Source organism: Battus philenor, unplaced genomic scaffold (assembly GCF_028537555.1).
Source record: "Battus philenor isolate CCGP_79_NKW_IND1 unplaced genomic scaffold, ilBatPhil1.0.hap1 SCAF_2, whole genome shotgun sequence".
Taxonomy (NCBI): Eukaryota; Metazoa; Arthropoda; class Insecta; order Lepidoptera; family Papilionidae; genus Battus; species Battus philenor.
In genome coordinates, this window is record NW_027181682.1 from 7,892,544 (window position 1) to 7,908,749 (window position 16,206).

At 31.1% G+C, this 16,206-nt stretch overlaps 1 protein-coding gene across 1 annotated transcript; it reads right to left on the reverse strand.

Moving 5' to 3' along the window:
* Positions 1-580: 580 nt before the first annotated feature.
* PNUTS (Phosphatase 1 nuclear targeting subunit) lies at positions 581-15,943 on the reverse strand. Its single transcript, XM_068764891.1, has 5 exons — positions 15,537-15,943; positions 12,662-12,759; positions 10,980-11,254; positions 9,512-10,618; positions 581-2,245 (listed from the first exon to the last, which is right to left on the reverse strand). Exons 1-5 carry the CDS (start codon positions 15,537-15,539, stop codon positions 762-764), a joined length of 2,967 nt encoding a protein of 988 aa, XP_068620992.1. The 5' UTR covers positions 15,540-15,943; the 3' UTR covers positions 581-761.
* Positions 15,944-16,206: the final 263 nt, after the last annotated feature.

Consider the following 16,206-nt stretch of genomic DNA (forward strand, 5'->3'; position numbering starts at 1 on the left):
AACCACCCAAAAAAAAAAACAAATAGCTACTCCTCCTGTTGAATCTGACACGATGTTACCGTTCTTTTATAAATATAAAAACTAAAGAAAAACTACGAAGTCGTAGTAGGTAAATCTTTAATGATGTCGAGTTATTAACATTTTGTTGTTCATAGATGGCGTTGACAAAATTCTTTTTTTTTCGAATATTAAATAAATAAATTCATGTATAATTTTTGTCGTTAAACATTAAGATTACATAATAACAATTTACTAAATAAAACGAAATAATTAAATCTACGTAAGATTGGATGGTATCGCTTTATTGAAAAATAGAGATTTTATCTCCGACAATGTTCACTCGGTTGGAAAATAAATAGTTTATGTAAGTTTCATAAAAATTTTTTATGTGGTAAGCTTTATTAAAAAAAAATGTTTTCATAGAGGGCAACACGTTTACACGTAAGATGTACAAGCGAATATGTATGTGTTTTCTTTTTCGAACGAGATTGAAAATATAAGTAAATACAAATACGACTGCGAAGTATGGTTAGGTTATGGTTGTATAGTTAGAAAGTAATCAAACGATTAATTCTGTATTTTTTATTCGCACCAATTTTATATAAAGTTTAATAATTTCTTTACAATATTTACATCTTATTTCAATAACTATTTACAATTGCAGTCTTATTGGACCAGGGATTACAAATTATCTTATGTTATTCAGCCTATCTTTGTACACGAGTTTATTGCATTTTCAAAATTTAACCTCTTGGTATTATTTAATAAGGACAATTTACACCAGGGTGCAAAAAAGTACAATTGTCTCCTTGCCTACACGAACCTTTTCTTTGAAAGTATATACACACAACTTTTCGACTTCCACGAACATGTCCACCACGCCCTCTTGGGGGACCCTCCCAGTTTCCTCCACTTTTCCCCCTCCAGTGGCCTCCAGCGCCACGTCCCCGCATAGCACCGCGAAAGTTTCCACCTGGGCCTGTAAACGTATCTTGTCCAGGAGGGCCTTGTGGTCCTGACATGTTAAAGTCCATAGGAAAAATATTTTGTTGCATGTTGAAACCATCAGGTGGTCCTGGAAACATAGGATTCGGAGTACCATACATATCTGGACCCATTATCATGTTCTCTGGCGGCATCATCATTCCAGGAGGCATATTACCAGGAGGTACAGGTCCCGGTGGAAGACCTGCGGGTGGCATTGGTCCAGGAATTCCATTAGGCATTATATGTGGTGGAACACCGTTTGGCCAATCACCAGTAACTAACGGTGAAGCTTGAAAACCAGGCGGGACGCCAGGGAACTGTGCGCCAGGGAAGTTTGGAGGAAATTGAGCCATGTTAGAAGGAAATATAGTAGGTACATTCATGTTGGTGTTTGAAGTCGGTGGTGCGGTACCTTTGGGTTCGGGCCATGGCATATTACGAAAATCACTTATATTATCTTGATTGCCAGTAACATCATCTAATGGTATAACTATTGGCTCCGAGTAAGTGTGAGTTTCAATTTCGGGTTCGAATGGCGAATCAGGGATCATTGATTTGTGGAAATAAAGTGGTTGTAATGTACCCTTTTGACGAATTGCTTGTATGTCCTTCTCTTTACTGTTTTTACCATATTCAACCTGTATTTGCCCATCTAAATCGATGAGAATGAGCGGTTTCCAACTTGTCCTCTCTTCCATCACATCATCATTGCTAAGATTTCGTCCTTTTTGAAAAGCTTCTCTTTCATGTATCCGTTCTAAATATTTCATATCCGTAAACGTCTTTGTAACATTGACACGTTCTGTTTCATCTAGTTCAAAATATTGTATTTCTTCTAACTCTGTGTCAGGTTTCCATCTAATACTTTTTTTTGGACCTTTTCTTTTATGATAACAAAGAACACCCTTTAACCCATTAATAGTTAAAGTATGAGGTTCCGAAACATCCATTTTTTCTTGTTTCTCTTTATCAAGCTCTTTATCGTTTTCTCCTTCTTCATTTTCAGAACTTTTTTCTTGCTGGGATTGTCTACTATCTTCTGTGTCTAAGGTATCCTGATAAAATCTTGGTGGCACTGATTTATTTTCACTATTAGGACTGCTAACAGTTGTCGGAGTATGGGGCGGAGATCCTTCATTTTGTGAATTTCCATCTTTGGACCCACTAGTCCGCCGTTTTCTTTTCTTTGGTTCCTTTTTGTTTGTAGCCGACGCGTTAAGGGCGTCCATGAACATGTCGCTTTCGAGTAGCATCATAGCTGAAAGAAAAAAATAAATTATTAATTTTCTATACATAATCTTTCAGTGCTAATAACACATGAAAGAAATGTTTATTTTTTAGCAGATTACACATTTATGTTAAATCAACTTAGAACTAAACATTGGTAAGCCCAAAATGTACGATCACAGGTTCCAGAAAATAAATAAACATAATGGTATATTTTGTAGCCTTTTCGACAATTGAATATTACAAGGACGTTAATTATTATTTTGCTAAATAACCACCTCAATGAATCTGTAATTAACACGTACCGGCGCATACCTACTTGCACACTAGACATTTTCTTTACATATCCTTTTGTAAAAATCAGTCTAGTTATAGGCTTACGGCACCAAAACTAATAACCATTAATCAGAATATTCAATAACTCGTTTAAGTTCGCATATAGAACTAAGAAATTTCACGAATGCAATATTCCCGCCATAAGAACTTTACCAAAATAGGGTTCGGCTCAGCGAAAACACAATTATTATTTTTACCTAAAATCGATCGACAATAGCCTCGCTGCACCTCTTGCTTTATTAATACTTAATACAAATGTGATCAACATGCACGAAAAGGCGTGCTTAATGTACGTAATACATTCGTAACAGGGAAAAAGAAACTAACAAAGTTTCACTTCACACGTCGAAAAAGTAAACTACGGGATTTAAAAAAAATTTGAACTACAGTGGATATTTATAATATTAATTTGATTTTTAAAACCGAATCTGCAGCATAAGCGAAAACATTTACGGTTTTTTTTAACAAAAAATGCGTAAGAAAAATATTGGCACTATAGCGCATGCTTATTTTATGACGTATATTATAATTTTTAGCGAAGGCTTAAAGTGTGAAAGACAGTTATGTTTATTACTCATATTATTCATTTTTAGAAGAAAATATCTAACATATTTAAATATTTTATATAAAAAGTCAATTCCCACACATGAATTAAGTTGGATAACGTGCATATTACGATAAAGCGGAACTATCAATTATTATCAATAAGTTCCAATCAAGGTTACTCTTGAAATTCCAAAACTCGAGTAAGAAACATATAAAAACCTGAAATAAAAATTAGAGAAGCGAAATTAGAACCCAATTGCTTTTAATGTACTACTAGGATTCTGCAACTGTAGTCCGGTCGGAACCGTTGTACCTCGCGTTGGGTATGCGCGCGCTTTTCTACCCAGGAACATACAAGATTTTGTTAGTCATCTCTATCGAGTATTTCCATTATTTCCACAACTTAACTGCATGTGAACTAAGAAAAATGAACATAAGCAGAAGTTACCAGTGTAAACTCTCGAAATTAGCTGGCAGAGTTATTATAATTTTAATTCACCAATTATCTGAAATTATCAGACGTTATTGGGATAAAGTCCTAAATTTCCTCAATGTGCAGACCGTGAATCAGTATGATAGCACCATTTGTTCCGTGTAATAAGCGGTCACAACAACAGTACAGCAATAGATCTGTAATATAATACTAAAAGGTCTAAAGACAAGCCCAGACCTTGGTCAGAGAGAACTGTCCCGTATTTAGTAGAGACATTATTTCAGTTAACTAACAAAGCTTTCTCTATTATTTGCGAGAAACGAGAAAATAATACATATTCGTAGATAATGTAAAATGTACATTATAAGTAATTACAATAAGGTTAAATACAAAAGGGTGAAAAATTCGTTACGTAAGTATCGTTTAGGATATTATTGAAGCTAACGTACTAAATTGAAACCGGTAAAACTATTTTACATCATTTTGTAAGCAGTAAATGTTTGTGATAATTTAAGTAAATAAATAATTCTCCAATAAATGATGGTGTAATGAAGTATGTACGGAATTATTCAAATATACTAAAGTAGTAGAAGTATTGAAGAATTTTATTATTTATGTAAAAAAATTATAAATAAGTTATTAAAGTTATACAATCAAAAGAGTAATCGTAAATATATACTGTCTTCTTTTTATATTCAACTATAATGCAATATTTACATATAAATAAAAATTATTAGAATGTTATTTTGTTACTCGAGTATACAAAACAAGACAAATTACAGACATTGTAATCAACCGATAAATATTCCCCGAAAATCGACAAAATAATATGATTTATGACATTCCTGTTACTTCAGCACTACACAAACTATTTTATTTCATTCTTTTTTATTTTTCAAGGTTCGCAATGTACAATACAAAAACTACGTAAGTAAGGCTTGATTAATTAATACGTACACAACTTACGGTGGAATATAAAATAAATTTACATGTTACATTATAGGATATTATGTTTAAGGCACTTTTGGTTGTTGTTGAGATAATGAACGAGTCTTCTTCTGTTTAATTAAAATAATTAAAAAGCAGTTCCATTTCAATTTTCATAAAAAAAAAACATTAGTTAAATATTTGTCTCGAATTCTTAAGTCTTATAACGCGATAGTAGAAAGTATACAAGTCGTAACCAAGCGTTTGCATCTATTAAACATGCGTTATATAAGTATAGTAAAACAAATAAAGCTATCAAGCCAAACTATTAAAAAAAAAACTGAAAGACCAAATATATCAATTAGCAAAACTAAGTTTTGTATATTTTAATATACCGAACCTACACATACAAAGAAGTCAATTTAACTGCGATCAAAATGTGCTTTTAAGCGTAACGACAATAAAATAGAAAATTGTGGTCTGTAAACATGTTTAGTTATAAGTACCTACATTACAGTCCTGTACCAAATAATCGTTTACCGTAAGTCTGTTTACTTTGGAACAGGAAGAAATAACACGCTAATTAGTATTTTTAACACGAACGTCAGGTTAAAAATCGAGTATTTCCATAAAAGCCACACGACTCACTGGTGAGCCATTTCTCGCTTAATTATTCACACCATGGGGGTTACCCGTGAGCTGCGTATAAGGTTCATCGAATGTCCTACAAACCATTTATAAATAAACGCACAGAAATAAAATGCGTGGTCCTGTTGTCTGACTGGATGGAGTGGTTTATATGTCTAATAAAAACTCAGTTAACGCCTAGCAGTTTGCTACGTCGCTGAAACTAGACTAGGTGTCACTAATTTTCTTTTATGCATAAAAAACGGCATTTTATATAGTTTATAAAGTAAATCGTAATTGATAAAAATCATTGAATTCCAAATGTTAGCTTAGCCCCTGTGAAATAATACGCTAAGCACACCGAGGGGTAGAAAGTATATTTGTCAGATTTGATTATATTCATTATTGCGCTGTCACAAACCTTAAGGTCAATTTTTACACGTCTGCTCTAGGATCTTAACTCATTGAATATATGAATTGCAATTGCGGACTAATTCAATGTTAAAATAATCTTAAATTGTCATTAACACTGTCATTGTGTATTAAAACAGCCGCTAACACAATATACAAATCAATATAAACTAGTTTTGTTACATAAACGGAACAGTACTTAATCGCTGCTAGAGAGCAGTGATGGGGGTTCGATGCTCGGGTTGATGTAATTAATGTAAGAAAATTACAATAAGACTCAATTAAAACATTTCAAAATCTTTCCAATTCGATAGACGCTGTAATAAAAAAATATTTTTCTAGAATTTTTTTTTCAAAATAGTCATTATAAAACATTTTTTAAACCAAGTAAAATCGAAAAAACCACGATTTGGTTACCTTTACCGTATTAATGATAACCATAGAAATACACAAACATATCTATAACGCATATCGGGGTTATCGTGAATTATGGAAACTACTATGAAGGTGCTAGATAACGGTTTGACAATGTGATGTCGCATGATAGCAATATACGGATTATACTTTTATAAAAAAAAATGAGTTTATAGTGTGACGCATTAGTAGTTTCAATTTGCTCAATCGCATACAAATCTGATTTTGATATTACTATAACTAATCTGCTTTAAATGGATATCAAAATTTCTACCGTCAATTTACTACTGAAAAGACTGAAAATGCGGATACATACGTTAATTTGGATTAGCTATCTACCGATTTAATGTAATTATCTCAGTAGTACATGTTTTAATAAAAAAAATTCTTGCCGACCTTTCATATAGAACATTTATAATCGACGGTTAAGCTGTAGACCCAGCTATTTGTAAATTGCTATTTCATTCTCATCTTCTCATGTTAGACACATTATTTTATTACTATTTCTTTACATATTAATTTTTGGTATTCATTTTATTAAAGCCACGTATAAAAAAAGAGATTCTTTAGACGAATCTGATCGTAAAAGAATAATATATACGCAAATACTCGTTAATTTTATGGTTTTTGTACAGCGGTCAGGTTTTTTATTTACTCTATTTTTAATTTATAAGCAAATCTTTACAAATTACATTTTTTATTCATAATATAATTTTCCATTAATGATGTACAAATATGCATTACATAAACCTACTCTACTACATCGAACGTGTCAACGAAATGACTAGGCCATTACCTCGATTTAGTATGAACCGTATTAATAATCATTATAGACGTAAATTGAACAAAGACGTCTATATACTAGCAAATATCACCGTTACTATCAATAAATATAATAAATTAAACTAAAATGATACGGGAAAATATAACCTTTTTGGGATAGTTTTGAAAACTAGAAGCTTTTATCTTGTAATCTAAATTACTAATCTCAATTCATTATTTCTATGACTTCTATATTCATGTAAAAAAAATACTGTAAATCCAGGCAAGTTTTCATTGTAGACTGGAAAAGCCCGTTACAATGCCAGATACCTGCTCTTGGATTTGCTGTCAATAATTACTAAAATGTCGTTTGAGGGTTTCTCATTAAAATAAAAACTAATATTTAAATGTAAAACTCGTCGAATGCGTTTTCAAGCTTAATTTAGAAGTTTTATTAATCGGTCTCCATTTATTCCTATCTGAATATTGATGCATGGACTGTTTTTAAACATAACAGTAACTTTCCAAAAGCAGATATAAATACTTTTTTGGTTGTTAGAAATAAAGTTGATATGTTTATTGCTTTATATCTATTAAAATAACGCTGGTCGAAAAGGTAGCAAACGTTATTTAGATATGTTAGCGTTATAACAACAAACAATACATAAGAATTAAGGTTAAAACATAGTATTTTGAGCTTATCTAACCTAAATAACGTTCCGTTGCACTTTCAAAGCCCAGACTTGTGTTTTGACGTTATTATACTAAAACTAATATAATAATTAACCGTTTTTTTTATTAAACGAGAATACAAGCATCAGGACAAACGCACTATGAAAAATATAGCTTAAACGGTAATCAAGAAAAATTGTAATTAATTAACTTGCTACAATAACTTTACCGTTTAATTTTGCGTACATTCTTTAAAAAATCGTTTTATTAATTAAAACTTTTTATTATAATTACCTAGAAATACATCAATGTAAAGTTTAAGTTATTAAAAATCGAATGTCTTTTTTCATATGCAAATATCTCGATCTTTTTCAAAGATTGCGTTCCCTGCATTTTACTAATTAAGTTTCTATAATACAGTATTAACGGAAAGGGAACAAAATTAGATAATCGCAAAGCTTTAATTCTGGGAAGCATACTGTCGTAATTAAACATTGAAATAAAGAGAAACTATTGCAGGTACGATACATTTGTTCGTAATTCGTATCGTCTGGTTGTCTAAAAATACATTTAAATAATACTGCCAAGCAAAAATGACAGCTCACGGAAAAGCTAATGGCGTCAAACATTCGCCGAAACTGTATTTACTATAAAGCATTTACCTAGTAAATTGTACCATATGGGGGTAAAACACATTAATATCATCGATTGTTCAATGATGTTGTTTTACTTTGGTTTTACTCATGATAATACCCCAGCATCCTCCTACAAGACAGATTATAAATTCATGCCAATAACATTATTATTTTGCTACTGAAGAAACGTTTGCCGTTTATAATAAGACATTTATACTATTTTTTCTTACAAACGAGTATGTGGTACTACTCCGAACAATACTTACAATAAATTTTAAAATAAAAGTAGATTGATCGGCAAATGATTGATTGATGATATTTAAAAATAAGTATTCAATACACTGGATCTTACATATCTAAAGCGATACTACAGAAATATTCTATATATTTTCGCAACTAAAACAACCCAAAGTTCCGTCAAAAAGATTTTGTTGTTATTGTCCCATTCACTTGTACATGTAATAGTCAACCAAATTTTGGTTATTTCTATGTATTTGCAAAGAAAGTATATAAATAAGTAGCATTATAAAATTGTTCTTGCAACGCGTGTTTAATTAATAAAACTTGTTTTCATCAATATTTTCTAACTTTAATTCAGTGTACGACCAAGCATTGCTAAAAATGCAGCTCTTTTTTAAAAAAAAAACAACATATATATGGTCAAAGTATTAATGAACCTGTAATGTTTTGCAGACAAAAGACTAGAAATTGCTTGTTGCAGTAAACAAGCTTTATTTTAACTGAAATATTAATATATTAATTTAAAGTGAATAGTTTATACTTCAGGAACATATTAATTTTGTTGTCCCATTATATATTTCTGTTTATAAACATATGTTTTAAAATATAAACATAATGCACGTGTTCAACTTGATTTGCAACTTATCATTGATGTAAAAATGTTTATTGAATCTACAACTAAATATATATCGTAAATAGGTGAACCATCCAAACAGCAATCATACATCACTCTTTCAAAGTTTTGGAGGCTCTGTACACAATAACGATCATTAATGAGGACTACTATGGCATCGCTGAATAAAAATAAATATTAGTCTAATTTTTCGATCATGATGATTACGTAAAATATTTTACACAAGTGCGTATGTTGTGTACGGTAGTTCGTTTTTATTGTAATGTATCCATTATTAGGTTTTTACTTCGTTCCTCCATTGCATGGATTGCCGAAGATTCTCATCTGCAGTATGCGTGTTGTCCCAATCTGTTCGGCCGCACTTTCTTCACCAGTTCCAGTGCGATGCAATCACCGCAACTTGCTTCAGACTTTGAACAGATTCAGGTCAATATTCAACGAAAGATTTTTATGGAGTTTCAGCATTTATTTGAAATAAATACTTTACAGAAAATAAGAACACTGTGAAACCCGTGAATTTATACATTTTAGACTTACCACTGTTACAACCTAAATATATGTATTTTCTTGAAGACAACGGCCATTGCGGACTTTCCCTTCCTGTAAAAATAAAGTATATTACTAATATATTCAGAAAGAATAAATCAAAAATATACTTACGTTTCGGTTTAGGTGGAATCAACTTAATTGCTCCTGGTTTCTCGACAACCTCTATTGTTTTCAACTTCTTTTCAGGCGGCGTGTCATTGTGTACCGGGGATGGCCTCTTTGCTATTGGAATTGTAGACGGCATCGTAGGTGGAGGTTTTTTGTTAAGCAACGCTGCACGAGAGGGCGGGGGCTTTACTTCTTCTTCTAGACCATGCTTTCTAAACTTTGAATTGAAAGTTTTAACAGTTTTTGGTTTTGGTTCATCAGGTTTTCTAACTTCAATTGAGATTGATGGCTTTTCCTTTTTCACATCGCTTAATTTCGGTATTTTCCCTAACTTTTGTATTGAGGGTGTTAATTGTTTCTCATCAGTTTTATCTATTGAAGACTTAGGAGAATCTTTACCTTTATCATCTTTTTCTTTGCATTTGTCTTTTACTAAAGAATTTTTTGATTTCTCATCTTTTGGCTTACTACTGGAGGAACTCGACTTTTTACTGCTACTGCTGCTGGTATCGTGTCTTGATTTAGAACTATATGAGGAATGTTTATCTTTAGATTTATCTTTACTGCTATGTTTACTTGAACTACTTCTATGACTACTTTTGTGCTTATCGTTTGATGATTTACTTGAGTGTTTGGAAGAACTTGACCTAGAACTACTGGTTCTGTCGTCAGATTTTTCTCTGTATTTGCTCTTATATTTATCTTTTGTTTTATCCTTCTCAGAAACATCATCTGACGTTCTACTATCACTATCATCAACTTGAGATATAATTTGTTTACCATTTTTTAATGTTATTTTTAAAACAGGCAGTGTTTCTGGCTCTTTTTCAATATCTTTGGATGTTTTCTCAGATTGTTTTTCTACTTCATTCGTCGTTTCTGATGAATTTTCAGTTTTTACAGTGGCATCATCGACTATTTCATTTTCATTTTTTCTATCTTCCGAGTCTACGCGGATGTCGTTTTTTAATTCTGTTTTTTCAGATTCACTTTCAGTTTTTGAATCTGTTATTATATGTGATATATCAGATAATAAAATGGGCACAACTTGTTCTCCTTTTACAGTTTTAAGCCACTGTTCAACCAGTTTTGATGCTAATGCCCTAATAGCTAAAATTAAATTTATTGTTAGTAATAGGAATTAAATAATTAATGAAATATCTATAACATACTAAATTATTTCCAACACTTTAGACATTGTCTGGGACAAAATTTAATTTTTATCCAAATATAAATATAAAAAGGTCGTTAATAAGTTTTATAACTACTAAAAAGGAGTAACTCATTATTAAATATTTAGATTTCGTTCACAAAAAGCCAATTTTATAATATAACAATATATACACTGTTATGTACAAATATCCTATCAACTAGCGTGACTAGACTATACGTTCGCGTTTGCCATTTTAATATTTCATTTAGAAATAGAATGTAGGAACAATGGTTTGAAAAGAATATGAAAAAAACTTACCATAATGGTTACCGTCCTTAGACAATTCCTTAACAAGCTTAGGACAGTTGTTAGTTTTAAGTCGTTCTATGTCAACAGGACATAACAATAAAAGTTCCAAGAGTTCTCTAACAAGAGGCCAATTTTTGGCTACAATGCTTTCAGTTAGCCACATATGTACTAACCGCCAACCGCCAGAACCCATAAATAAGCCCAGTAATTCAGTTTCTGTGCATTTTAGAATTTGTATGTATATACATTTAGATACTAGTTTTTTGGAAAATTTGGTCATTAAGCTGCAAAGAAACGAAAAATTTTAACTAAATATCCACATGCACATATAAACTATTAGTAATGATAACAGAAAATAATAATAAAAAAATTATTGTGATTTTCTTACAGTAACAGTTATTATAAATACTTTTAACTAATATTTTAACCTATTATTTTTATTTATAGGTTAAATAATAGGTCGGGGAAAAAACTCTTCGCAAATTAATGAATAAATAAACCCGCAACAAAGTTTCTTTGGCTGTATTGTCTCTTTGTATCTGGCTGATTTTGATGACAGTATTTAATGGAATCACGCTTTACCTTGCGAAAGTCCATTCTAAGTAAGAAAAGGACTAATATTTAGCCACTTCCGCACATGCAGTGGTAGTCGTGCAACAAAGTGCACCGCCCGCTAGCCCGCTGATAAATGCGTATGCGGCAAACAATGTGAATTATACAACTGCCACCGTTAATTCACTCAACACGTGGTTCACCCCTCCACGGAGCATCTTCAGGAGTTATGTTACACCGATTAGTCCCTCTGTGTTTGGCACTAATCACAATGCCAAATATTGGTCCTTTTCTTACTTTGATGACAGTAAAAACGTTTGGACCATTTTTCATTTCTTTCTTTCTGTTAAAATGAGCGTGAAAAAAATTGTGACATTCATGAACTTTATGCAGTAACAGTAAAAGAACAGCAAAGTTGGTTTCGGGAATTTTGATGTTCAACCCACCTCTGGTTACCCAGTTACGAATGAAATGGAAATCCTCTTGAAAATGTGGATTAATTTTAAGTTTTTTCTTTAACTCCTTTAAAAAAAACTGGGTTTTTTGGTACCAAACAAGCCTAGAAGAGTCATGGACGAAGATCGATCAGGATTCACAAACTGTGACAAAACTGGGGGTAACTCGCAATAAAGTGATGCTATTTATAGGATGGAAATTGAAGAGTAAAGTTCATCATGACCTATTATTGCCAGGCATAACCAACAATTTGAATATTTCCAGGCATCAACCGATAAGAATAAAAAAAGTTGGGAGAAAACAGCCAGAATTAATCAGCAGAATAATCTTTCAAATAATAATGTTAGACCACACGCATCTTTAGTCACACAGCAATAATTAGGAGTTTGGCTGGAAGGAATGCATATAGCCATATAGTCTTGCCCTCGCACATTTAATTTTTTTAATTCATTAGACGCAGTGTCAAGTTAGCGTCAAGAGACTACTGCTAAAACTACTTTTTTAGTCATCGCACAAAGTGGCATATATACGCTATACTTAAATATAAATAAACTAAGCCCCCTAATTTTCAAATATAATGAGAAAGAACAATTGCCCTGACCTATTAAAAGTATAGCATTAATTTGTAAAAAGTTAACTATAAATTAAATGTCATTAAAAAATTAATATACATAAAATCATACCTTGCGAGTCTTTGAACTTCGTCTCTGCTTTTTATTCCACCGTTCTGTGAGAGGAGGACGCTAAGACAATTCAATAATTGCATTGGGCATATTCGCGGCTGCAACAAAAAGAATTAATTATCCAATGAAAGACTTTACACAAATTTAATTATATGCACTCGATGTTATCACTTGATAGTCCGGTGTCTTAAAATTGAGTTTTCTTTTACGCTAAAAGGTCAAAGCGTACCGTGTAATAAAAATAAAACAATAATATGTTCCTAAATTTATCTCTTATAAAACGCTAGTTTCGTACGAATCAGACGTAGCCAGTCAAACGTATGGTTATTGCACTGTGTGCATCAATTTAATTTTTATATAGCAAATTAATTTAATATTTATAGCGAAAGAACAAAGTTGACTAACATTTTATTTTGAAATTACTTGCAGCTACATCCAAGAAACATGGATAAAATTATCCTCAGAGATAAATAATTACTTACATGCCCACATTTTTCAAATAACACGTTAAATTTTAATTTAAAATCTCGCACCATTGCCTTTATTCAGATAAGTTTGCCATACTAGACGATATATGTCCGATATAACCCTAAGTAGCTAATTTTCGTTCAAAGCGGGCTTCGAAGGCAAACTAATATTTACGTTGTCAAAAATAGATACTAGTTCTCGTGGACAGAAGGAATGCATTTCAAAATCGTTACGATTGAAACGTTTAGTGCTGCTGTTCTACCAGTAAATTTTTTGAAATGAAATATTTAGCGTATTTTTTCATGTTGAAACTAAATAAATTTGCCTATATGAGGGAGCGGCCATTGCTATTGAATTTAAAATACAAATTTAAAAACAACAGTTTTTGAGACGCAACTGACTATTGGTCTAACTATTTTATACGTGCATTGTATGAAATCTATGAAATTAAATCAAAAAACTTTCAATTTATCTTTTACAATTAAAATCATTTCCATATTTCATCGATTTCAATATTCAGAAGTATCAAGTATTACAAGTAACTTCGTATCATATTTAATTTTAATAATTAAACCTCAAGCTTCTTTTAATCTTTTCCTTAAAAAGTAAAAAAGCCAATAGGTAAAATAATTGAATATATATATATATACCGATATATACTGAAAATAAAAAAAAATATTTTCGTGACTACCATTTCTAAACTTATCGGCGATTTTAAAAAAATTTCAAAATAACTTTTGTGCAAATGTATTACAAAAGTTATTGTACACAACACAGGCAAATATATATTGTTTAAAACAGAAATTTTATAGAATACCCGAACTGTTGATGAATTTATAAGAGTGCCAAGCGGAGTGAACGCCCTTTTTGCTATAAAGCCGGCAATCACATTACGTTCGATTTTGTGACGAATGACAGATTAACTAACATTAGGCAAAGAAAATTAAAACTTATCTTTCATTATACACAAGGCAACCGCGGTGCTTGGCGATCAAATAGGCAAACGAATGTGGCATGCGTTATCAAACGACTTGCAAACTTTAAATTCGGAAACAAGTATCCTTGACAGATACGATTTGATTTCCTTTAAAATATTTAATACACATTAGCGGTCGCACAGTCACCGTATTAACATTGCTAGTGTTTTTTTTCTATTGAGATATAATTAACATTTCGAATTAAAAATTAATTGAAATATTATCCTAAAATTAATGAAAAAAAATTACACTTTAAATCAAAAGGAAAAACGTATATGGGCAAACTTAAAGTATAAATAATTATAGGAACATAAATAAGAAACTGAAAATGACAACATAGCATAATGATTATCTGTTGTTAGTTATAAAGTATTCTGTGCGTGCGTTGATTTAGTTTATATAATAGGTCTTTTAAAAAAAATAGATACTAAAAATTATTAGAACAGCCATGTTAATTAACTGATGATAAATTTGTGTGGAGTAATTACAAAACAAGTAATTTTAAAATCGTAAACTGCACAATTAGAGCACAATTAATTTTTAAAAAGGCATGTGCTTTAAAAAATTATGAATTTCTAATCTGACAATGACTAATGTAAATCCGATTTCGAAATGAAAAGTGGTATTTTATAGGAACATAAACGGATTCTTAATATTAAACGCCTCTAAAAACAATGGTAATATTTTAGAACACTCTATAAAAATTGTACATATTATAAATTCATAATTTAAATCAAACTAAAAATATAAATGCTAAATTTTCAGATATTATATTAAAGTATACTTTCTATAAAATAGCACTAGGTAATATTTAATGATTTTTAACAATTAGGCCCAAACATGAATAAAATCGTTTAAGTAATTTGAACTTTATGAAATTTCGATATTTAACATATTTATTATCCCATGCACTTCAAGGTTAACGAAACGGTATTTGCTATTGAAACTTCTATGGCTACGGCTTTGATAAAATTGTAATGTAACTAATATATTTAATATAAGACTAATAATATTTATCATTAATATTCTGAATAAGACCAACTAGTAGAGGTGTTGATATGGGTGCAGACAAAGAATTGAAAAATTAAATTTCGTACTTAATTTTAAGAGAATAGCATTTCCTAAAATGGCCGACACTTGCGCCTGTGCGAAATGGAGTATGACTATGCAGGTCCGAAAATAATTAGTAATCTTTTAAGTTTTATCGCTAGATCGCGACAATCGAAATAAATAACTATATGCGTCCTAGCAATTTCATTAGATGATACCGCATTGACATATGTATTTACCATGTTATATTAAATAACGAGTTAACCATTACGCCTTTCACTTTTAAGGAAGGTTTATACTTTATTGCTAGTCATCGTTTGCATTTTAATACTGTAAAAATAATAACAAAATTCAGAAAAAATTCAATAAATACAACTTACCATGATTATTTAAGGTTCTGCCCTTTTTAACGTGTAAAACGATGACGTGTAGTAGTCATGCGCCACGTTCTATTTTCGTATTACAAAATGGCGACGCATTTTAAACAGTCGTGCATTTTTTGATTTAGAGTATACACGTAGCGAAATCACATAGTTTAGTTCATTTGTACATAATCTTCCACAAATATAAAGTTTGTGTCACAAAGGTGATGATAGTTCTTTGCATAAATAAAATGTAACCCTTATAATTACTACGTAACTTGTTGTCATAAATAACAATTAAATATTAATAATGTCTTATATTGTTTCAATGTACACGAATTCCTAAATTGATATCTCAGGGTAAGGACAGCAATAGAGTTCTATTATTCCTGAAGCGGACCCGCGTTACACACCCTACGAACGAGAAGATCGGAAATTGAGTGAAGAGACAATTCGATTTTCTTTCGGGAAAGATCAATGTATGAAATGAACATAAAGAATGAATCATAGACAACACAGTCGAGAAATGTTTCTCAACACGTGCGAAAAGATTTAGAAAAACGGAGTAGCACAGATATTTACCATCTCCAAATTTTGCAGTATTTACTAGCGTTTATTCAATGTCTATTTTTTATATTACTTATTTCGTTTATTATAATATACAGTTTTTAGTTTCCTTTCTGATTAT

Coding starts and splice junctions, on each gene's coding strand:
- PNUTS (XM_068764891.1), bottom strand. Junction 11,255..12,661: donor GAAGTTCAAAGACTCGCAAG/GTATGATTTTAT, acceptor GTTTCTTTGCAG/CTTAATGACCAAATTTTCCA. Junction 2,246..9,511: donor GATTCCACCTAAACCGAAAC/GTAAGTATATTT, acceptor TTTTTCTTTCAG/CTATGATGCTACTCGAAAGC.